Source organism: Pelodiscus sinensis, chromosome 17, assembly GCF_049634645.1.
Source record: "Pelodiscus sinensis isolate JC-2024 chromosome 17, ASM4963464v1, whole genome shotgun sequence".
Lineage (NCBI taxonomy): Eukaryota > Metazoa > Chordata > Testudines > Trionychidae > Pelodiscus > Pelodiscus sinensis.
Window position 1 is genome coordinate 34757510 of NC_134727.1, and position 25271 is coordinate 34782780.

Below are 25271 nucleotides of genomic sequence, written 5' to 3' on the forward strand. Positions count from 1 at the left end.
TTCTCACTCAAGGATTACTTACCTCATTCTCCCTCTGGTGCAGCCTGTCAGCTTAGCGTGGGAGTGAACACCCCATCACAGGCAGAAATGAAGACCCCATTTTTTCTCATGTCTGACTGGAGATGGGATCTGAAACTAGGTCTCAGGAGGTTGATAACCAGGGTCCTCTCCACCCCCCCTCCAGAACTGTCTGAACTTCAAATACTCTAAAGTCAATAGAACCAGGAACAAAAACAGCTAAGCAGAGTGTAGGAAGATGGACCTTAATCAAGCATGGATCAGATAAGGCCAGAGCTGATCCAGTCTGGCTTCCTATGCCATTATGTGACATTGCACTGTGGCTAGAGATACAGCTGGGACAAAAAAAGGAGACACAAAGCTCTAGTGTTAAAGGCTTGGCCTACACTTAAAAGTTAAGTTGACGAAGTTGTGTCAGTAAGAGATGAACCACACCCCTCACCAGTTCCAGTGTGCTGCCCTCACCTCTACTGTAGATACAGCTGTGTCGCTGGAATACTGTTAACACAGCTCCTGTCCTTTGGGGAGGTGGCGTTCCTATATAGATGGAAAAAACCCATTAATCGGTGTAGGTTGCCTTCACACTATGCGACTATGGCAGCACAATCATAATGTCCGTGCACCCTAAAAGGGAGCAGGGCACAAGGATGCAAGCATGAATAATCTGGATTCCAATGGTTTTAAGATCCACTAGGACAGTTCTGATGGAAAATACCACTTTCCCCACCACTGATCACAACCCATTCACAGTTGTAGCTGGTTTTCAAGAAACTTGCCAGGAAAATGTCCACCAAGGCTATGAAGAGTGACAGCAGCTGGCAAGGAGTTTCACATCTCTATGCCTGGGGTTTGGGTAAAGGGGGGAGGGTGCACCATGTTCTAATCCCTGCAGAAGAAATTTTCTTAAAACAAAAGGCAGCCTGAATCCCAGCGAGCAAGGAAGCAGACCACCTCGTTACCAAGCACTGTCATCTGGTGAGTACAGAGTACTGGGATGGGCTCTTCCCTAACCTAGAGGCCTGAAGTTCCCCCTCCAAGCCTTCTCTTCAAGACCATCTTTCTTTCCCAATATCCATGAGCCACCTCTAGTCCAGATCACAGGGTAAGAAGCTAGCAACAGACTACAAAAAGGCAGGGTGGGTTATGGGCACCCCTTCTCTCCCCCACATCATGGCTGCAGCCAGGTGAGGCAGTGTATCTTAGGTATATGGATGCCGAGACAGTAAGACTAAGATAGCATGCAGCTATGTCTATAAAGCTTTAATAGCAGCAGAGCGGGTAGGAGTACAGTATATAAATCACCTGCAGCTATAATAGCCTGGAGCTGTTAATTACATTCACTTAGTGAAGAGTGCCCTCTGCCGGCACACCCTGATCCCATGCAGGGAGCAAGAGTAGAAACCCCTCCCTCATATCCTCCGAGGAAACCAATTTCAAGTGAAGGAAATTCCACAGCTGGGATTATGAAATTCTTTAAGCATCAACACTAGATGAAAGGCCAATTTATCAACTGCTCAAGCATTGAATGAGAGTGGAGCACGGGCCGGGGATCAGTAGGGCTGGCACTGACTGAAAACATTCCTGCTGAGGATTGGGGAGCAGATTTTAAGATTACGCAAGTTTTAAGATCACAACATTAAATCACATGGCAGAGCACAAGCCAGCACCACAAAAGCTGGCCAATGAATGCCAGCCTTCACCTCCAGCACCTGGTGTCGTCCTCCTCCATCTGCCCCAATGTATCCCAAGCCTGATCTTCAGCACTCCTGCTACTCAAGCCCCAGTGCTCTCCCACCCCCGCCAACCTCACTGCAAGTGCACTTGATTTGCAGCCCCCACACTGCAGCAATAGGGCAACTCTGTCTCCCTAACCCCCCCAAACTTCTCAGCCAGCAGCCACAGAGCTCAATCCTGCAAAGCGCTGAGCACCTCGTGGGAGTTGGTGTGGTCTCGCCTCTTATTGATTTCTATGGGGGCTGAGCACTGTACACAGAGAATCAGAGGACTCCCCTGCTCCAAAGAGCTTAAAATCTAAACACATCAGAATCATGCATCCCCAAATGGTCTTGTCTTCTGCTAGGAGGCGTGCGGAGAGGGGAGACAACAACTCAGAGTGGCCATGTCAGCAAGAGGTGCTCCCTGCTCAACTCCCTCCGCTAGGGGAGCAGGGAGTGCCAAAGAATCTGAGAACAAAATGGAAAGGAGGGTTCAATGCATCCTTAGAGCAGATGGCCCTGGTCCCCGAGTCAATAAACACCGTTTACTGAACTCTGCCTGGAAGAGCACCGGCCAGATGCAGGCTTTGCAAACACCACTTCCCCCTAACACTTCTGTTTTACAGGCGGGAACCTGAGGTTCAGAGGCCCAGAAATTGTATCCAAGCATCCCAATTACCAGTCCTGTGCTCTAGCCACAGGATCACACGCTCTTCATTTGTCAAAAAGTCTCTTTGGCCGATGTCAGCCACCGCTTAGAATTGAGTTGCCACAATTGTGAGGCTTTGTACTGGAGACACAGACCTCCTCTGTTGATTCAGGTTCCAAGTAGCTGCTGTATCGCTCCAGCTCACAGGAATGGAGACTCCAGAAGGAACAAGTGCGCTTCGGAGGAGGAGCTGTCAGAAGGCTTGTGCAGGACATTATCATCTGCTGTCATGAAGTAAGGTCACAAATTCATCAGTTTCTCCTTGTGATTGGGCCAGATGCAAAGACAGGAGGGAGAAAAGCTACTTGGTCTCTTACTCAAACAAGGTAACCGGAGTTGAAGAGTATGAAGAAAATAATGTGAAGGACTGGACTGATTCCTGTAAGTAATGGAGGTATGGAGGGGGGGAGGGGGAGGGGGGAGAAGAGGAGAGAATACACCTGGTTTTTCTCTTTGCATCTCCCTCCCCCACCCCTTGGATCCATGCTGCCCACTTCATGGGCTGGCCCCACTGGCTCCAGGTCCACAATGGAGAATGGGGTGTGGCTATACTGGACCACTGTACTCAATTCTTGGCAGACCCTTTGCCACCCAAGGCAAGAGCCCGGGTCCTGCCAGTGCTCTGCTAGGTATAAAAGCTCTTGTCTAGGAAGCCTTCTTGGAATTGCCTTCCTTCCCCTCAACAATTTTGCATTCAGGAGCTTCCAGACTCTCCACCCTCCTCTCTAGAGCATCCCTAACACTCTCCCTGTAACACTGCGAGCAACTGGGTGCCACAGTTCCTCTGCTCACAGGCAGAAAATGGAGAAGCGAGGGCCCCACTTGGTCTCCAGAGGCAGAAGTGATAGGCTGTTAAAGGCCACACGGCTTGTGCGCGTAGGGGGGAGCAAAGGTCAGTAAGGCTATAGCAATTCTTCCTTTCCACTGGCTCCTCAATGCTTGTAACCCCGCAAAAACCTGGCATCAGGATAAGCAGAGTCCACTTCGCAGATCAAATAAAGAGCAGCCAAACCGCAATAAGCCACTGAAGATCTCCCCCCTGCACCTTGTTCCACTCAGTCATGCTATCCATTGTAACATGAAGCTGCAATCTCCACTACACTGCACCTAATTCAAGAGGCCCCTATGCACTGACTGAGATCTCTAGAACTTAGCCTAGACTTTACCTGCTAGTCCTGGAAAGGCAGGAGCCCTTTGAAGCCAGCTGTTTATTGAGTAGACCTTAAGAGTCTTGTGGCCTTTCGCTGAGTGATTACAACTAACAATGGCTAGAATCCAAATCATTGCTTCCATTGTGCAGTTCCTGCTTGTTCACTTAGGTTGCTTAGTTTCCGTTGAAGCGTCTCAGTCTGTAGCAAAGCAGCTGCTGAGAGGAGGCTGTGTTCACCTCAGTGTCACAGGCTAAGGAGGGTGCTCGGAGGCCAATAAAGCAATCAGATGCACCTTCTCTTTGGTGGGAGGAAGGCTGGCGAAGTCTCAGAGCACAATACCCTATGGATTTAGCTCAGCTGCTCAGATGAGTCCAGGACCGCCTTGTCCTATGGCAAGGCAGGGAACAGAAGACAAAATACTGGGGAACTTAGATTCAGCCCCTCCATCTCTTCCTAAAGCTACAAATGGAGAAATTCTCCCTAACTCTACCTTAGAGGCTTGGGATTTACAGGTTAGACTGACCAGAGTCCACATGCCTTTGTTACATTCACTCAACCAGTAAATGGTCAGGCACTAGCGCAGGGGGAAGCCAGCTGAGCTGTTCTAGTAGGTGATTCCTATTCCAGGGGGAGTCCGAACAGCAGCAGCTAAAGCCAAACCAGAAAGTACCACCAGCTCCTAGGGCCTGGTGTGTTCTCTCTCGTCTGTATGGCGCCCTGGGTAACTGGCCACCCCATTCTCCCTCCTACATTGTCCTTACAGAGTCAGGTGGCAGATTCTCATGGGTTCCACATTCAGCTTGCCATCACTGAAGCAAGTGCTGAAGAAGGGGCAGAACTGGCGTGCAGCAGCCTGGTGGAAGGTGAAGAGGTGGGTCATGTTCTCGGCATTGTAGAACGCCACTTTCCCTTCTTCACAGTCCAGAAAAACCCCCACCTTCCGGAGGCAGCTCCTTGGGGCGAGGCGCACCCACGGGGTGGCAGCGGCCCAGTACTCTGTGCTGTTCCTCAGACGAAGCGCCCAGTAGCCATTCTCAGGACACAGCTTGACCTTGGCTGCCCGGTCCACGGACTCTGCTGCCACCCCCAGGTCCCACTTGGTCTTGCTGCCCACCCAGACCTCCCAGTAGTGGCTCCCACTGTCAAAGGCCTGGGAGCCGAGAACATTCACACACTGCTGAAAACGCTTGGGACTGCTGCAGACAGGTTGGCGTCTGTCACTCTCCGTCACTGCAGTCAGGTTTTTGGAGAGGACGAGGTTGGGGTGAGCTGATTCTGGGTCAAAGGTCAGTGGGGCAGGAGCTACAACAGAGACAGAAAGTTGTCAGGGCTTTGCTCGATGTTTTTCCAATCTAGGTGACTTCCCCTCCCTGGGAGCTGCTCTCTGCCCATCTCCCCACCTGGCCATTTCCATTCCCAAGGACCCTGCACTGTGGGACACTCACCAGGGTGGATTGACTGTAGCATTTGTCTCCAGAAGATGTACTGCAGGGGACCGCTGTACCGCTCTCTGTGGCACTGTATGTCCAGGGCAGGCTGTGCCACTGCATGCACTGGGGGCCTAGGCAGAGCAAGGGGCAAGAGTGAGGCAGGGTCCAGACAAGGAAACAGTTGTTTTTACAAAGCCCTTACTAAAAGCTTACTAGAACAGAGGGCAGACTGGGGGTGTTTTAGGAGCAAGGCCTTTGCGGGAGACAAGGGATAAGAGCAAACGGACATAGCAATGCAGGTACATCTCAGAAAGGTCAGAGGGGTTGTTACATTCCATCAGGGATATCGAACAGGAAGTTACTCTGAGGGCAGAGTCATCAGTAGAGAGAATAACCTCTGAGCTAAGACAGGCTGCTGCCCTCTGCCTCTGCTCCTCCAGGGCATTTCAGCCAGTAAGGGAAGGTACAGGGCTCCCAGAAGCCTTGGGCAAAATTCAGCAGAGGCGGACATGGTGGCATGGCAGGTAAAGCGGGGCAACATACATGGGTTCACCAATAGGTGTGCAAAATGAGCATGACTTACTCCATTCTCAGCCCTACTCTAGCAGCGCAAAGCAGCCAGAATCAGCCAAACTGGCCTTCTGCTGCAGCAGCTCCTACTCGTCCCTCTCAACCCACAGAGCAGGGACCAAGGAAAGTGGCAGCTGCCACAATTTCAGACCTGTCCCAAGGCTGCTTCAATGACTGATTGCTTTGGGGGTAAGGCTAGAGACCCCAGGACCTGAAAGAAGCCACACTGGCTCAAATTCAATTTTGCACCTGCCCCCTCTCCTCTGAGCTATGCTAAACACTGAAAGGTGGTCCCAAGGGGGCAGAGAGAACAGTAAATGCAACTAAACAGCATGTCATGGATTCATAAGGCCATTTATATCACAGCCAGTGACCAGTCCCTCAGGAGCGATCCCTTTAGGCTACATAACTGATGCTGGGTCTGTCAGGAGCCAGCAATCCATCTCCCTGGGGCTTTCTGCGGCAAATCCTGCCAAGCCAGACTTTTGTGGGAAGCCTGCCTGTTACCCCTTCAGGCTGCAATGCTCTAAAGTATTTTTGGTGACACTTGGCAGCCTTTTCAAAACAAGGCAACAATTGATTTGTCTTCCAGAATCTGAAAGTCTGTAGGTCACCACAAGGGAGCAACAGTTAAGTCAGAATTCAGCTTGGCCAGATCCAGGGCTCTCATAAGACATGCTGCTGTAGTAACTATTGCTTGCACTCTTGTCTCTGCATGGGGCAAGACCCCATTTGTCTCTGGGAGCTCAGCTCTTCACACAACCACCTGACACCTTTCCCCCCCCGCTCTCTAGCTCATGGGTTTTTGTGTGGTGTGTGTGTGTGTGTGTGTGTGTGTGCGCGAGAGAGAGAGAGAGAGAGAGAGAGAGAGAGAGAGAATAGTCCTTTCTCTTGGCAGTTGGTCACTGGGTGCAAAATGGCTCAGCCACAGCACTTTCTACTTCTTGTTCTGGATCCTCCATTCACACGTGTAGCCTCTATTCAGTTGATTAATGACTCTGATCTCTAACCAGATGTCTACGCAAGTCCAGCACCTCTTCTTTGCCATCAGTGCTATGAGATGGAGGAGTGCATAAAAATAATACAAACATTTCCATATTCATCACATACAGCCCTCTGTTTTAGCTTATACACCCTGGTATTCGATGCAACTACACTCCACTTTTTCCTTATCTGTAATTCATGCTCATTGAACACACCCAAATTGGTACCTTGGACTCTTGTTTTACCACATGCATTACAGCCCATGCTTCCATTGAACCCAGCCCCGGAAGCCCAGCCCTTCTACATGAGAACATGTGATGCTTGCTGAGGGAAGGACTAGTCTCCCTTCATTTGGCTCCATGCCAACAGCCTGCTAGACAATTAGCAATGCTTTAAAGACTAAAAAGATAACACCTCTCTTCCCACCATCCTCTGCCAAGGAGGGGAGATAAAAGCCTCCTGAAAAGGAAAACAGCTTGCTTAATTCCAGACATGTACCTGATTGTCCAGCTCTCCACCTGCAATGAAAGGCAGAGAAAATTAACAATCACCATCCTTAATTCATACAGCTGCACAAATAAATTAACTGCCCTCTCCTCTGCCACCACACTAAGAAGAAAACACACACCAGTCCAACTGGAGCCCCAAAGGAGACAGACTGGGCTTGTGTATATGTATATAAACCAAGGATGTTTTAGAGGACTAAGGGATGACAAAGAGGGCGTGGAACACATCTAAAATGCCTCTACTTTCTTCCTCCACAGTATTAAGACATGATTCCAAGGGCCTGAGAATAAGACCCAGAAGACCAGGAATGAGACAAAACAGCAAGTGTCTGTATAATAAAGAGTTATTCTCAAAGGAGGTTTCATTTAAGTCTCTCACCTTCCTCTATACACTTTAATTTGCCTATTAGTGTTTGGGACTGATTTCCCTCTGCTTAGAGGAATTTTCCTATAAAACTGAGATAGGAAGAAAGATTAAGCATAATTACAGGAACGGGCTCCAAAGGACACAACTGGCTCTGGGAACCTGAGGCAGGTAAAGGCACTTGCTTTATTATTAAATAAACTGAGTGCAGTTTTACCTATCTGAAGCCAACAGAGCCTGACTTCATTTTCTGGGGTTCCTCACCCGTTCCCAGAACTGGAGTCAACCCCTTCTCATTCTCTCCTGCACTTTGCTAGTCAGTTCTTAATCTGAGCTTCTGCAAGGATAACAGTGCCTAAGATTTACTTCTTCCCCTTCTGTTCATTAACTTGTATAGATTGCCATTCACAATGAAAAGGGCCAAGAGGGGCAGGTAAAGTGCTTTTGACCCTGCAATCAAAGAGATAGGAGTCCTTTTTTCATGGTCCCATCAATGTTTTCTCTGTACCCCCACAGTGCTAGGAAAGAGTGCCACTGAAGCACTGCAGGAGTACAGAGAGTGCCAAATATTCACAGCTGCCAAGAACAACAATGGAGGGTGATTTCTTACAACATGAGCCTTGATAGATCTAGCTTAGCAATGCTGCTCAGTGCTGCAGCATCACTCGTTTTGCCCAGCCCGAGGGTCTCTACAGGTCTCCTCAGTACAGACCACATCTTAGTAGAGAACTTGTCTCATGAACCACTTCCTCCCCTCCCACATCACAAAACATCCCTGTGGCAACCTCTGCAACTACTTACATGGAACAGTAATTAGGGAAGTATTGAAAGGTATTTTAATGTGCCTATGATGTCATTTAGCAGATGGAAAGAAGAGGGAGGTAGCCACTCTGATGAGACAACTTTGTACAGTACGCAGCCAGAGCTCTAGACCGGGATCCGTGGGTCCCAGTTTTAGACAATAGATTCTGCCCTGCCGGGTGCTTCCCTTTCAGATGTGTAGAGCCTAAAGTCTTGGGCCCTCCTACAGCACAATATATTTTTTCTGCTACTCTCCAACTTCCTGATTCAGATTTTGAGCTCTCCCCACCATGTATCAGCACTTTGCCAACATCCTTCACCCTCCTTCCCAAGCATCATCTCATTAAGAGCTGGTTGAGCGCACTCACCTCCAGCAGTAATGAGTCTCCCGTCTTGTTCAGGATTTCCTGTATGTGCTCAATGTTCTTTCTCAGGTCTGAGATCCCTTCCTCTAGCTGCATAATGTCCCCACGCAGCCTCACCAACAACAGCTCCTCCTCTTTGGCAAGCTCCATCAACACAACTCTCTCCTTTTCCTCCAGGATTTGATGAAGTCGCTCAAATTCTGCATGAATCTTAGAGTTCAGCTCCCCAGAGGTTTTCTGAGCAGAGGAAAATACCATAAACACAGTGGAAAAGGTTGTAGGTCAATTTCCTATAGGGTTTCAGAAATCTCCAAAACTATGGAGCAGAGGGAGAGAGATAAAAATGAAGGGCTTTAGATCCACAGGGAGCAATGGCTGGGGCAATTCTAAACATATGCCTTTTAAACAGATACACACAACTGGTTTATATAGATGCATGCAATCCCCCCCCCTCTCCCGGCCAAGTAGTTTGGAAGGCTAATGTCTATTCCTTTTCCAGTGACTTTCCCCCCCTAAATCTACCACTCCAGATTTAATTAAAACCACTTCTGAGCAGCATACTGATATAACCCCACTGATATACAGCTTCTGCTCACACAGCGAAGGCTTGCTCCCTGTATGTACAATGTCTGGAACACGATTTTATGGTAACTAATACACCAGCTACTGACTGAAATGGTTGCATGAGTCCAAGTTCTCTTTGCCATTATACACTTCTGGGCAACATAGGGATGGGTTTTGATGGTCAGTGAAATTGTAACTGCATCCAAGTGCATTAGTGAAGGGGTCAATTTCACTTGCTTAGATCGAGTGGATCAAGGATGCCCTGACTTTTTATATGGATCATTTAGTCCAGCAAACGGTACTTTTAGCCATTCCCAATGTCAAGGCTAAAAATACAAGGAGAAGAGATAAAGGATGTTTCTATTTAGTTTGTACCCTGCTATTTGATTTATCTCTCTGTATTATTAAATGTTAGTGTCTCTAGAGGCCCAGGTCACAGAACTGTATACAGTCATCACACAGTTGCAAACACAGTCCCTGCCTTCAAGTACCCACTACTAAATCTATGGTGAAATACAGCAGGTGGATACAAAGTAGCAACAGATAACAGTGAGACAATTATAGCCAGCATGATAAGTAGCAGTCATGGCACAGCAGCTAGGAGGCCGCTGCTGAGTGTTCTGCCAGCTCCATGGCAGAGGTCTCATCTGCAAACCCTGCCAGTGGCTTGCTTAGAGTACCAGAAATGGTTATGTTTATATTTTGGGATGCAAGAGAACTCGATCAAAGCTGGAGAGTCTCCTGTGAACTCAGCACCCTGAGCCCTGAATGCTGAAGTGTATTAAAGTGAACACGTACAGACAGCAGCCCTGAAACTTAGATGGTAAAAGGGTCCCATCGCGATGATATTCTGAGTCCCTCCCCCCCCGCCGCCTTCACACAAATCTTTTCGGAAGGAGATTACTGAATTCCTTTGGAGAAAATAAACTAATAAAGAGCTATCAATTACCATTTATCTTCTGTGCCAGCTGGCTCAAATGACTATGCAGGACATAGTCTAAATCTCACTTGCAGCAAAGCTATGTCTAAGTGTAATAATGGCATGGGTGCAGTTACATCATTGTAGACATTTACTACAGTGAGGGAATGGATTTTTCTGCTGAGCAGTTAATGCCCCACTCACAAAATGGTAGCTAAGTCATCAGAAGAATTATTCTATCAACCTAGATGCTTCCACAGCAGGGGTTTGGTTGACTTAACTAGGTTGCACAGGATGCAAAATTTTTCACAGCCTTGAGCAATGTTGCTAGGTTGACCTACATTTTAGGTGCAGAGAGGGCCTTATTCTATGTTGAATGGTCCTTTGGATTAAGACTTGAAATGGGTAGTGTGTGTGAGGCACAACACAGCTGCCTTTGATTTCTTTAATTCAATACTCTTGAAATGCAATACACCCAGTGAGAGGATAGAAGAGAAGCCTTTACCCAGCCCACCCTGGTAGAGCACCACTGGCAGGGCTGTCCATATGCATCTGTGTAGGGAACTAGACAATTTGGGGCACCACTGAATCTTAATGTCCACCCACCCGCCTCTTCCTATCTTGATTTTGTGACTCTGCTTCCTCCAGAGAGGAGCTAGTTCACTTAAAAATGAAAAAGGCTGCCAGAGCTATTAGCATAACTCTGAACCTGTACAAAAGCCATTCAAGTGGTAATGAAGCCATTTAACAGACATTTACCAACCCCAGGTATATACTATCAGTTTCTAAATTTATTGTGCTAGTCTATAGGACCTTAGTTAAAAATCCCCTTTAAAAATTTCATTAGTGTGTTGAAGACTACAGGCAGTACCTGGGTTACGTGGATCCGACTTACGTCGGATCCCTACTTACGAACGGGGCTTTTCTCGCCGCGGAGGACGCGGGCGGTGGGACCGTCCAGAAGCGCTGCGGTCCCGCCGCCTGCGTCCTCCGCGGCGAGAAAAGCCGCTCCGCATCTCCCTGATCTGCTGGGGGGGAGGGGGCGCAGCTAGTGCACCTCCCCCCACCCCAGCAGACCTGGCTTTTCTCGCCGACGCCTGGGGTAGAGCAGCTGGGGGGCTGCCGGGTTGGTCCCACAGCGCTGAGGTGCGGCGCAACCAGACCAACCCAGCAGCACTCCAGCTGCTCTGCCCCAGGTGTGAACGATTCAGCTGCTGCTGGTCAGTTTCAACAGCGGCTGAATCTGGACACCTGGGACAGAGCAGCTGGGGCGCTGCCAGGTTGGCCTGGGGACCAACCTGGCAGCACCCCAGCTGCTCTACCCCAGGTGTCCCCAAGTCAGCTGCTGCTGAAACTGATCAGTGGCTGATTCCAGGAAGCCGGGGGCAAAGCAGCTCTGCCTCGGGCTTCCTGTAGTCAACCGCTGGTCAGTTTCAGCAGCGGCTGAATCGGGGACACCTGGGGTACCCGACTTACGTACAAATTCAACTTAAGAACAAACCTACAGTCCCTATCTTGTACGTAATCCGGGGACTGCCTGTATAAAAATCGCATGTCTAAAAAGTCATCACTGCCCCCCCCCCCCCCCCAGTCTGCTGTTGGGAATAGGGACATAGTTTAATTGTACTGCCTTGAGCTTGGTAAATCCTAAGGACATCCCTGATCACTTGAAACATGCTTTGGGACCATGTGGACACCACAAAAGTCAGAAGTAAAGTCACTGAACTAAGCTTTTCAAATTACCTCTATGAACTCAATTACCTGTCCCGAATTACTTTGATAACAATCTGGCAGTAATCAACCTATAGGTCTTAAATTGTAGACCTAGGTTAATATTATCAAGAGGGCCTGAATGATTTAGGAGCCTAAGTCCCAAAATGAAACTTGGAAAAATAAGAGTTGGCATCATAAGTCACTTTGAAGCCTGTGAAAATTCTACCCTAGTCTGACTGAGGTCATTAGTCATAGTGGGGCTCTGGGCTTCTGCATTTGAAATGGCAACTCAGACACACGGATGTCTGCTAGCTTTGGGCAATTAATGCTACAGGTTCATTATGTATCAGGTAAGAGACATCATTGCTTTTTGCATATTGTCTTTCAGCTTCACTGAACATGCCCTTGTTCTTGTCTTATGAGAAGGGTAAATGGATGCATTCTATTAACCATTCTATCGCATTCAGTATGGATCTCTCTCTCTCCCTCTCTCCTCCCTCCTCCAGCTCCTTTAAACAACTCCAAGTTTTCAGTCTCTCCCAGTCCCTAATTGTTTTCCTTGCCTGTATCTGAACTCCCCCGCCCCTCCAGTTCTGCTATGTCCCTTTTCAGAGAAGGTGACCAGAACTGAAAGAAGTATTCCACATGAGAACACACTGTTGATTTATCACAGCATCACAATAGTCTCAGTATTATTCTCACCCCCATTATTTGGTTTGTATGATGCTGCAGACTGAATGGCAGCTTTCACTGAGAGGTCTATAATGAGCCTTGCAGCTTTTTTCCTGAGTGATTACAGCTAATTCAGTACCCAAATCATTGCTTCCATTGTGCAATTACTGCTACCTTGTATTTGTCGACACTGAATATCATCTGCCATCATGTGGCTTGTTCACATAGGTTGCCTAGGTTTCTTTGAGGCTCTTTCATTACCTCTGATTTAAAGAATTTTATATCAACTACTAGCTTTGCCACCTCTCTGCTCACCCTCCCTTCCCAATCACTAATATAAAACAGCACCCATTCTAGCCTGGACCATTCAGGCACCCTGCATTAAACTTTCACCATGGTGCAAATTGATCATTGCTCCTAGTCTTAGCCAGTTTCTATTCACAGTAGTATTTTGCACCTCATGTCATTATTATATGTATTGTTCTAGACCAGGGGCGGGGAACTTAAGGCCCAGGGGCCAGAGCTGCCTCTGTCTTGCCTGGATCTGTGTCCCAAGGCTCAGGGCTCCCCCACCCCCGCTCAAGATTGGGGCATCCAAGCTGGTGCTCCAGCCCCTCCCCCCCATTGTTCCTCCATGGGGCTGGAGTACACAAAATATATTAGCCTGAACCCCCCCCCCCCCCAGGCTCTGGTGTGCGAGGGAAACATGGGCTATATCTTTTTTCTTCTCAGTCAGGGGTTTAGGTTATTATTATTATTGTTTTTTTTTTTTTTGCTTCTCACTTGTGTGCCGCCCCTGACTGATTTTTCTGTGGGTCAGCAGCCCCTGACCCAAAAAAGGTTCCCCATCCGTTCTAGGCCTAGGATCTACAATCACAAAGCAGGATCCCATCTCAGTAGGTATTGTACAAATACAGAACAAAGATAGCTCCTGCACCAGAGAACTTACTATCTATGCAATCATAATCACTTTTATTCCTTACTAGCCTCTTGGGAAGGAAATTGTCACAGGCTTTTGAAAGTTTGTCTCCACCAGCCCTCCTTGGATCATATTATATTGACAAGCTCAAGGAATTTCTACTTGACTGGAGAGATATCCCTTTTCTGAAACTGTATTTGGTTTATTCCCATCATACCATATTAATCCAAATGTTTTATAACTATCTTTACTCACCATCTCAAATAATAATTTCCCTGCTTCTAAAATGAAGTTTATAGTCTGTAACTTCTAGGCTCACCCTAGGAGTTAAAACAATGAAATTAAGACAGGTATACCTGCTACCTTTCAGGATAGCAGTTGATTTTAATGCGCGATTGCAGAGTTTTCTTATTTGCTCTGCAATTTTATTCTCAAATTCTTTCAGAACTCTTAGGTACAACTATCCATTACTAGTAACTTTTGCATTTAATTTCTCAATTGGCTCCAGAACCTTCTCTTGACATCTCAGTGTCTGAGTGAACCTAATACCCACTCTTGTCAGGCAGTCAGTATCTCCCAAATATAGTCTGTGGTAAAGACAGAGGGAAAGAATAAATGTTCTGTTTCTGCCATGCTCATATCCTCTTTAATTGGTTCAACAGACTTACTGACTCTCCTGATGGCTTCCTACTTCTGTTACACTTAAGAATTTTTTATTTGGCATTATAATTTTGGCCATTTGTTCTTCAAATTCTATCTTACCCTCCTAATTTCTTTCCTACATATCATCAACTGCTGTCAGCTTCACTAGGAACAGATTTCCATTTACTGAAGGATACTCCTTTGAGTTGAATAAATGGCCCAGCCCAGCCCTGCCATTTAGCCATACTAGTTTATTTCTTCCTGCTTCATTTTCGGTTTGGGGGTATTTATGCCCTTTGTAGTTGTGTTATGGTTGATTATTTAAGCTCTATACTAGCTCAAATAATTTTAATTTCCTGACTTCTGAAAGGCCTTCCTAGCCAGGTTCATCATTTCCCCCCCCCTTTTCTGAAGGATAAAAGGTACCTAAAAGTAGCAGTGTGCTAAACTTCAAAAGGAAAGTGTAATTATACTGTAGCCACTATTACATTGGGGTTTATCTATAGTAATTTAGTGAATCAGCCTACATTTTATAATGTTTAACTCAATTCTGAGAAAAGCTAAAAAGACTGTTTGGCTCCCTAATGTTCTGAACGACAAAGAATTTATAGGGACCTCTACAATGACAGGAGTATTTAAATTTGGTCATTAACTTAACTGCTCTGTCATGGAAACAGACCTGGAATCAGACTGATTTTGTGGTTACATCACAGCTTTTGCAGTAAAAAAAACAAAACAAAACAAAAAAACCACAGTCTGGCAACTCTCCAGAACTAGGAACTGCTCATCAACCCAACCCAGATGTCATCTTTTATCATGCACTAGCAATTTGGACCCTGTCTAAGTTTTGCTGCACCAGTTTATTACAATCCAGCAAGAGCCTGTGTTAAGTACTTAATGCCTTTTCTCTTCAGCCTTTCTCTGAAAGGTAGAGTGGTAATGTTCTTGTGAGTTACATGTGACAAACATCATTCTGGATCCCTAAGTAACTCTCAATTGGTTTCTGAAAAAAAATACCAAACGTTTAAAGCCATGGGAGCTTTGACACTGATGACTGTCACCCAATGAGCCATTATATACAACTATAAATGTACACCCCAAATTAAATTCTGTCACATGGCTTAGGGAAGTCTGACAAATCTATTAGCTCAAGATGTAGCTCTGGAAAGGAAAAGCTCTGGTGTATTTTACTAAGGTTCAGGAGCCTTTAGATGGCTTTGTACACTCCTCTGTAATTACCCTATGGGTATCTCTGTAAGTGCTGCAATTACAGTTATTCATCTTCCCTTCTGAAAAGGTATCTCAGCAGATCGATTGGTACTTGACTGAGGAGCTGTTCTTTTTGCTGTCTCCACAGCACTTTTACATTGCCGGTTTTAATCTTTTGTCCATAGGCTAACATACTTGGCATAAAATGGTGATAATAGGTATCTGCTGCATGCCTGCTTATTGGTCAGGTTTTTCAAGACCCCAAAAAACTCAGTTTTTTTTTTTTAAACAATATTCCACTTTTATTATTTTCTCAAGGTAGAAAAGCTCTGATTATATCCTGCCTGATCCTTACTCACCCTGCAGGCAAGCTTGTAGCAGCAGTGTGTGAAGAACAAAACATTATTACGGGGGGCTCTTGGGTGCCTACTGCCTCTACCAATAACATCCCAATCTTCCCTTATCCAAGTGAATGGCATTGCCATAGAGTCTACACGAGAGTAGCTGAGAGAATTGGCATTACCGTCAGACTGCAAATATTCTCTTCCACGGTGTGCTTCTGTCGCACAAAGTTCTCCATCTCTCTCTGGTGAGCTCGCAGCGCATTTTCAAGATGTTTCTAAGAAGGAAAAATAAAAGGAGACCATTTCACTACTCTGCTGCTTTCTAGTTTAGTGAAGCAGCCTACATACATGGCACTGACTCTAGAAGCAGCTGTTTAAACACAAGACAAAAACAATCAATCAACCAATCTGAGGTGTATGGTCATGAGCTAAGCTGACAGATTATGCACACATGAATCCAGTGGGTTGAGAGAATTCAGGATATATCAGAGCTGGGGATATAAGATTGGCATGGGGTTTAACATTTGTTTGTTTTGAACTCTCTGGGGCAAGGAGTCAATTACCACTTGTTTGTACAGCACTTGGCTTAACAGATCCCTAATCCTGGATCAGGGCCCCTACATGCTACAAACAATAATAATGCTTTGATCACTGTCACCAAGCTGCAACAAGTAAGCAATGTAGGAGAAGCAACAGCACAAATGCTGAACTACAGAGTGCACCTTGCCAGGAGTTGGAGAGAGGGAGAGGAAGGATACACGGAGAGAACCAGACAGTTCTCATTGTGCTATGCATAGGTGAACGATGTCTATGTGGTTAGATGTGTGAATGAACCTACCTCAGAGAAGCAGGTGTGTAAGAGACATGTATCTGCCCTACACTGTGCTGAGGCATATGTGCCTGCTTCAGATTTTACAATGATTGATGTCTTCTAAATAAACATGACAACAAGCACGAACCTGCATTTTTCTCTTGTGGTCCTCTGAGCTGTACCTCCGCAACTTCTCCACTACCCCCGACACCAGGTAGTGGGACCGAAAGGTGCGGTTGGGGAACTCCCTTCTGCACTGAGGGCAGGAAGGGACCCGGGAGCACTTGTCCCAGTAACGTTGGATGCATGCCCTGCAGAAATGGTGCATGCATTCCAGCATGACAGGGTCATTGAAAAGCTCACAGCAGATGGCACATGTCAGCTCTTCTCTCAGACTCTCCCCCTGATTCCGGCAAGCCATTCCTGTACACACATACAGTAAGTACATTCCTGGATCTCACATAGAGGGTCAGAACGAAATAAACAGCCTGTCCCCTTTTTCCCCTCACCCACATAGTTTGGACATCTGACCCTCTCCAACACCCACCCTGATACTCTTTCCACACAGTACACTAAGCACACATCAGCAAGCCAGTGGATGAGAGGGCCAATTGCCAGAACTCTGCACTACAGCACAAGTGCCCAGCCCCTAAGGTGCCTCGTGATCTGCAAACTCCCCATGCACTGTCTTTAATATGGGTTTATAAAGAGACATGTTTAAGTTTACTGCAGTGCAACCAACTCCAGACAAGGGGTCAGTTCCTTTAAGCTGGGCTGAGTCTGCAACTTTCACTTCCCTTAACTTCAGCAACAATTCTCAGAGGCTTCTTTGAGTTATTGAGCCTGTGGGCCAAACACTATCTTGGGGAGGGAGGAAAGGAGATGCAACCCTGAGTCCGCTGAGGCACTCTTCCAGTTTTGCAGGGTGCATTCCTTATTAGCAGCTAGGGCAAAGGAAATTGCTCAGCGCTGTTGTGTGAACTGGGCTGCTTTTAGACAACCCAGTGAGTGAAAATATTCACCTCTCCCTACACTTTGCAGAGCTGGTTCCTGCCATACCTGAACTCTTGCACAGCCCTACCCTAATAAAAGATCCGCTCAGCACTGCTCCTCACCCCACATTGCTCTCACCCCACAGCCAGCCCCAGCCCTGCCCCACCCCCCATTCCTCTCACCCCACAGCCAGCCCCAGCCCTGCCCCACCCCCCATTCCTCTAACCCCACAGCCAGCCCCAGCCCTACCCCACCCCCCATTCCTCTCACCCCACAGCCAGCCCCAGCCCTGCCCCACCCCCCATTCCTCTCACCCCACAGCCGGCCCCAGCCCTGCCCCACCCCCCATTCCTCTCACCCCATAGCCGGCCCCAGCCCTGCCCCACCCCCCCACTCCTTTCACCCCACAGCCGGCCCCAGCCCTGCCCCACCCCCCATTCCTCTCACCCCATAGCCGGCCCCAGCCCTGCCCCACCCCCCACTCCTTTCACCCCACAGCCGGCCCCAGCCCTGCCCCACCCCCCATTCCTCTCACCCCACAGCCAGCCCCAGCCCTGCCCCACTCCCCATTCCTCTCACCCCACAGCCGGCCCCAGCCCTGCCCCACCCCCCATTCCTCTCACCCCACAGCCGGCCCCAGCCCTGCCCCACCCCCCATTCCTCACCCCACAGCCGGCCCCAGCCCTGCCCCACCCCCCATTCCTCTCACCCCACAGCCAGCCCCAGCCCTGCCCCACCCCCCATTCCTCACCCCACAGCCAGCCCCAGCCCTGCCCCACCCCCCATTCCTCTCACCCCACAGCCGGCCCCAGCCCTGCCCCACCCCCCATTCCTCACCCCACAGCCGACCCCAGCCCTGCCTCCACCCCCCATTCCTCTCACCCCACAGCCGGCCCCAGCCCTGCCCCACCCCCCATTCCTCTCACCCCACAGCCGGCCCCAGCCCTGCCCCACCCCCCATTCCTCTCACCCCACAGCCGGCCCCAGCCCTGCCCCACCCCCCATTCCTCTCACCCCACAGCCGACCCCAGCCCTGCCCCACCCCCCATTCCTCACCCCTCACCCAGCCCCAGCCCTGCCCCACCCCCCATTCCTCACCCCACAGCCAGCCCCAGCCCTGCCCCTCCCCCCATTCCTCACCCCACAGCCAGCCCCAGCCCTGCCCCACCCCCCATTCCTCACCCCACAGCCAGCCCCAGCCCTGCCCCACCCCCCATTCCTCACCCCACAGCCAGCCCCAGCCCTGCCCCTCCCCCCATTCCTCTCACCCCACAGCCGGCCCCAGCCCTACCCCACCCCCCATTCCTCTCACCCCACAGCCGGCCCCAGCCCTGCCCCACCCCCCATTCCTCTCACCCCACAGCCGGCCCCAGCCCTGCCCCACCCCCCATTCCTCTCACCCCACACCCAGCCCTGCCCCACCCCCCATTCCTCTCACCCCACACCCAGCCCTGCCCCACCCCCCATTCCTCTCACCCCACACCCAGCCCTGCCCCCCCCCCCCTTACTGCTCCGGGCTCAGACGCCGCCTCCCCACCGCTCCCCTCCAGAGTGTTACAAATCGCCGCCGAGACCCCCCCCCCCCCGGCTCCTCTCTCCGCGACCCGCCTTCCCGCTGAGTGACAGCGGCCCGCTCCCATCGGAGCAGAGCGGGGCCTCGCCACGCCGCCGCCTATTGGCCAGTCGACCGTCCCGCCCCCGGAGCGGACGGCTCGCTCACGTGGGCAGGAAAGGGGGACACGCGCGGCCTCCCAACCGCCTTGTTTCCATCCCCGCCCCGCCCCCGGCGGCCAGTGGCTGTCCCGCTGGTGGGTGTGGCCTCCGCCTTGTTGCCCCGCCCCCATGAGAAAGTCCCGCCCCGGGCAGAGCTGCTGACGGAGCGGACCCTGCTCCCGCGGGTGGAAGGTTGACGGGCTAAAGTGCTGACAGCGCTAGCCTCGTGGGTCCGGCTACACTGCGGGGCCCGTGCTACCTGCCCCTACACAAGCCGCCGCTTGTTGCGGATCATTTTTCGGAATAGCAGGCATGCTGCTTTGCCATCCCGGGAAACCTCGCTGCGCCAGGGATAAGGACTGGCTTGGGCTAGCGCGTCATTTCGGAATTTGGCGCTGTGTAGACGGGCCAGATTTCAAAACGGTCTATTTTGAAATAGATTCAAACTCACAAATTGCGGATCTTATTTGGAATTTAGGGTGCTGTGTATTCACACCCGTAGGCTGCATCTAGCCTGGCATGATTTTGCGGAAATACTTTTAACGGAAACGTGGTCCCGTTAAAAGTATTTCCCCAAAAGCGCGTCTAGAGTGGCAGATGCTTTTGCACAAAAAGTGCGTTTCCGCAAAAGCATCCGTGCCCAATCTAGACACGCTTTTGCGCAAGAAAGCGCCAAGGGCCATTTTAGCCATCGGGGTTTCTTGCGCAAAAAATTAAGGTGCCTGTCTACACTGGCTCTCTTGCGCAAGTATTCTTGTGCAAGAGGGCTTATCCCTGAGCGGGAGCATCAAAGTATTTGTGCAGGAAGCACTGAATTCTTACATTAGAATGTCAGTGCTCTTGCGCAAATTCAAGCAGCCAGTGTAGACAGCTGGCAGGTTTTTGCGCAAAAACAAACGCTTTTGCGCAAAATCTTACCAGTCTAGACGCACCTTTAATGTGGATATACCCTAGGAGCCAAATGTTGCCTGATTTCACTCCCCACTCCCCTCACAACTGCCATATTGGTCTGTAACTTTAAAAACGAGCAGTCCTGTGGCACCTTACCCCTAGTTTACACTAGGGTTTAATTTTGAAATAACTCCCCTTATTTCGAAATAGTAAGTGGAGTCTCTACGCCACCAAGCCCGTTATTTCAAAATAATGGGCTGATGATTTCGAAATAATAACTCCGGCCTCCCATGAGGAATAATGCTTATTTCGAAACAGTTATTTTGAAATAGCGGTAATGTGGACACTACACTGCTGCTATTTCAAAATAACTACTCCCTAGAGTCATTCAAAGTAATTGCCCCCCCTTCCGCTTCCTGGGGCTCTTAGTCGAGGTAGCATGTCCACGTTAAGGGAGCCTGCCTTGGACTAATTTTGAGGTTTCCCCATAATGTGGACATGCTATTTCGAAAGTGATTGTGGGAGTTATTATTTCAAAATAATTTCCTAGTGTAGACATGCCCTTAAAGACTAACCAAAATGGCTGTGTCTAGATTGCACCCCTTTTCCGTAAAAGGGATGCAAATTAGACACAGCGCAATTGCAAATGAAGCAGGGATTTAACTCTTCCCTGCTTCATTTGCATAAACATGGCTGCCGCTTTTTTCCGGCTTGGGGCTTTGCTGGCAAAAAGCGCCAGTCTAGATGGGATCTTTTGGAAAATAAAGCCTTTTATCCTGAGGAATAAGGGATCTTTCAGAAAAGGCTTTATTTTCCGAAAGATCCCCGTCTAGACTGGCGCTTTTTGCCGGCAAAGCCCCGAGCCGGAAAAAAGCGGCAGCCATGTTTATGCAAATGAAACGGGGAAGATTTAACTCCCCGCTTCATTTGCAATTGTGCTGTGTCTAATTTGCATCCCTTTTACAGAAAAGGGGTGCAATCTAGACCCAGCCAATATGTATAGTATCATGAGCTTTCATGGGCAAAACCTACTTTTTCAACAATAGTGTTGAATGCATGGATTACAGGTGTGGGAGAAGATAGCCCTTCCACTTGAAATACACTAGGTGTAAAAGAGATTTCCTTTTCAGTTCACTTTCCATGCTCCAAAATCTTTCCTCACTATGGTATCGCTGGCACCAAGCGTTCAAAACCTAATGAGCATGGAAGTCATGAGAGTAAAATAGTGGATAAGTTTTATTTGCCTTCTAGTTTTTAACTGTATAATACTAATCTTTTTCCAGTTTGCTCTACAACCCTGAGGGGTAGAAACTTCTGTTTAAAAAAATGACATTTTCATTACCTGACATCAGAAATTGGAACTTTCCAAAAGACACTGAATAATTCAAATATTCATGACCAAGCCAGAGAGTAAAAAATTCTGATATATTTTAATTGAATATGGTCAGATAATGATGTTATCAGAGGTTTTATTATTTATTATTTGCATTCTCCTGGTGCCTCAGGATACTAATCGTAGACCAGGACCCATTACGTGAGGAGCTCTAGAAACAACAAAAAATGGATCCCTGCCTCAAGGGATTATAAGTTTTGTAACTCAAGAGAGAACAGACATAGGAACGTTTACAGACAGGGGAGTACAGTTAAACAATGAGACAACATTTGTCAGTATGACAGGCAATGGTCTATGCACATTAGCAGCCTAAACACTGTCAAGTTTTGGTAGGCATCACGGCATGCACCATCTGCTCGCAGACATTCACAAAATGAAGAGGTTAAAATCCCTCTCGGAAATTAGGTGTCGCAAATGATTGGCTCAGCCCTACTTGTTGTCCCACAGGCCAGTCAAGTGCTTTCTTGGAGAGCAGTTCCTCATAAACTTGGTCTTCCTTTTGGGCTCTGAGTTGTGCCCTCTGTATTTTATAACATTGGTGTGAATAATCATGATTAAACGACAGTAAATCTGAGTGTGTGGGATCTAATTTCCCACTGGACTCAATTTTGCAACCTGGCACTTCACCATTGATCTTGATGCGTTCACTTGCAGAGTAAGGTACTACTGAACATAAGTCTGGAGGGCAGAATCAGACCTTATTAAATCTATTCTTCAGTCGAGACCTGCATATGCTTGGTGATGCTGTGGGATAGTGACAAATAAGTACATGCTGTCTAATCAGGATGAACAGCTCTATTAATACAATCATTTAGCATTGTCCAACAGGAGCAGGAAGAAGGAGATGTGAAGCTGGTGGCCAAAACAGTACTGGATATTTTTTTCTGCCCTTTCTATTGAACATTAAATTAGAAAATTTTATTTCAGCAGCAGCCTTAATCTTTGCCTGCCTTCCCTGCTGTAAAGCAGCAAGATGCAATAATACATCAGGAAGCTGAAGGGAAAGGGGACAAGGGCACATGATTACAATAATTGTCTCCTCTCTCTGACAGCTGGGGAAAAGCTATTATGACATAACTATTCATCCCCGGTGACACTGACTACCCTTTTCTGTTTTGGTGTCCTCTCACTTATTATAGAAAGAAAAACCAGCTTATCACATACAATTTACAACTCAAATCCATGATATGTTCTCACCAACCTTACTTCACCAGTGTTGTAAACAGGAAACTGAAATAAATCCAATTTCCTGTTCAGACCAGACAGACATGGGTTTTTTTTTCTTAAGTTTTAGGATCCACATTTTTCCCTGGCCACCTTGAACTACAACTGCAATAGTTATGGGTACAGATGTGTGTGATTAAACCCCCAGCATATTTGTGTGCAAATGCAGGGTTCTTTACACACAAAGCAGGATCCTGCATGCACAGATGGAGAAGAATGTGTCTCCAAATAGTCTGGGTGCAGACAATGAAGATGGCTGGCAATTTGGCTCTTAATTATTTCAGTTCAAAAGCAACCTCTGGACAGGAAATAAAGAGTTATCCTGCAACAGAGAGGAGAGCTCTATTGCTGTGTACTAGATTAGCCAGACTATAAATGAGAATGAAGGAGGGGGCAGGATGGCGTGTGGACGAGAACAGTTCTTTGTGGGTTGAGGAGAGGGACGATTTTGAACTCTGAATGTGGAGGAAAAGACTGAGTGAACCTTCACTCTCTCTCTCCCCTGCTCCCATCCTGTGAGTCTCACCCCAGGCTCTCCAGGTATGTGGGGAGAACTAGTCACCATCAGCTTGCTGGAAATATCTCTGCTGCTGCAGAGGCCGATTTTTTTTATGTCATCTCCTGTGTACAGTACTTTGTAATGATGGTGCTGTCCTCAGCCCTTTGAGGCTGCTTGACTCCATGCTGTGCAGCATCAGGGAATGAAAATACCATCTCAGCACAGTGCTGTGCAATCAGATGAGGTGAGGCAGGAGCCTACCTCTGCCAGTGGGAAATACACTGACTTCTGCTTTATTTAAGTCTGGGCAACAAGGGGTATTCCTTTGCCCGACCTAGGTGAGCTTTATTCCTGTGAGTGTTTGATACCCAGTTGCTCCTTCTATTGCCAGAGGGCTTTACCCCAGCATAAGGCAGACCTAGAACAAATCTCCAATAGCTGCATCACAAACTAGTGACCCCAGCACCAATGGAGCCATGCCAGGTGTGACGGGTTGAAAGGGGTGATAAATACCAAACAGCGGGCTCAGTGGTATGATCAGCCCATTGGGTGACAGTCTCAAGGGGTTCTCTGTGACCCAACACATCACACAAGTGTGTATTGTGTACAGTCACTTCTATGGTAACAGGAGCCATATAAGTACCATAGATAGATTAAATTAAACACTTTACAACATTACAGTTCTAATTTTCAAGACCAATATCTTAAAGACATTGGGCTGAATTCATCAGACACCAGGGATGAGTGTATTGGCAGAAGGGGCAGAAGGACCCAGGAATATGTAAGAAACAAATGCATACCTGAAGCGGTGAATTCCAGAGGAGAAAATTCCCTCCTCGCATCTACAATTGTACCTCTGGTGATGTTGGTTTTGCCAAGGGCAGTCCCACCGAGCTGGTTAGGAGAGGGTGCATGACGCCATCTTGGAAGTTTTAGGCTCTGTTTAATCTGGTGTATTATCATATGGGTCCAAATGGACTATAGCATGCTTAGCTAGATGCCACTTGGTTTTGCGTTTCACCTCCATGCCAGGCACTGGGAGTCACTGATAAATGGCTAGCTTTGAGCGGATTGATTTTTGAATGAAAGTTGAATCATCTGCTCTGAATGCTTTTTAAAAAATGGATAAATGGATTGCTAAAGTTCACGCCCGGATCTTCCAGCCGGCCAGCAGGTGGCTTTGTCATTGTTTATATGTCATTATGAGATGTCTCGGACGATATATGCACGCTAGCATGCATTACAGCAGGGAACCAGCCAAATCTAATGCATCACATCCAATCCAAGCAAGAATTCTGGGTAATTTATCTACTGCTATCCCCGACAATACAGTGTGGGATTTATGTAGCTCTCACATGCCCAGGACAGCTCAGGGCACAGCGGTTAAAAAACAAAAACGAAGATCCGTGTAAGATTTGTGCTGTTAAAGGGTTGTGAGTGGGGGAGGGGCAGCCAGGAGCAGTCTACGTGAATCGCAGATTACTGCATATACAGAGAGCTCATCACACGACCTACCTCCAACCACAGCAAAGCAGTGTGGAGCATTATCAATGAGCCCCATCAGAATGACCTCTCCTGGCTTCTGCCCAGCCTGTACCTCACCATATTGTTTTCTGTAAGCCTGCCATGTGGAGAGAAAGCAGCTGGAAAAGGATATGAGTGTTGTCATTGTGTATAGTTCTCTGAAAACATCCACTCAGAGTGCAGCAGCAGTGAAAAAGTAAACAGAATGTTAGGAATCATTAAAACAGGGATAGAGAATAAGACAGAGAATATCTTATTGCCTTTCTATAAAACCATGGTACGCCCACATCTTGAATACTGTGTACCGATGTGGTCACCTCATGTCAGAAAAGATATATTGGTATTTGAAAAGGTTCAGAAAAGGGCAACAAAAATGATTAGGGGTTTGGAACAGGTCCCATATAAAGAGAGATTAAAAAGACTTGGACTTTTCAGCTTAGAAAAGAGGATACTAAGGGTACGCCTACACTGTCTTTTTTTTCCGGAAGAGGTATGCAGATAGCATTCACATTTGCATACCTTTCTTCTGTTTTTTTCCCCATCACTAGGGATCATCATTCGGGCTGTTCCAAGGACATCTTCTCCTCCCTTTCGCCCCTGGGTTGGGGTCCCACTTTTACACTAAGTC

The 25271-nt window shown here is 48.0% G+C and overlaps 1 protein-coding gene across 4 annotated transcripts; it reads right to left on the bottom strand.

The window, feature by feature from the left end:
* Window positions 1-1263: 1263 nt before the first annotated feature.
* On the bottom strand, window positions 1264-19048 carry LOC102459767 (zinc-binding protein A33-like). 4 transcript variants are annotated; one of them, XM_075900535.1, is made up of 7 exons: window positions 18908-19048; window positions 16555-16829; window positions 15775-15870; window positions 8617-8850; window positions 7076-7095; window positions 5039-5154; window positions 1264-4895 (listed from the first exon to the last, which is right to left on the bottom strand). In XM_075900535.1, exons 2-7 carry the CDS (start codon window positions 16825-16827, stop codon window positions 4351-4353), a joined length of 1284 nt encoding a protein of 427 aa, XP_075756650.1. In that variant the 5' UTR covers window positions 16828-16829; window positions 18908-19048; the 3' UTR covers window positions 1264-4350. The 4 variants fall into 4 exon arrangements, with proteins under 4 accessions (XP_075756650.1, XP_075756651.1, XP_025034819.2 ...); XM_075900536.1 differs by lacking the exon at window positions 18908-19048 and adding an exon at window positions 17429-17566; XM_025179034.2 differs by lacking the exon at window positions 18908-19048 and adding an exon at window positions 17466-17553.
* Window positions 19049-25271: the final 6223 nt, after the last annotated feature.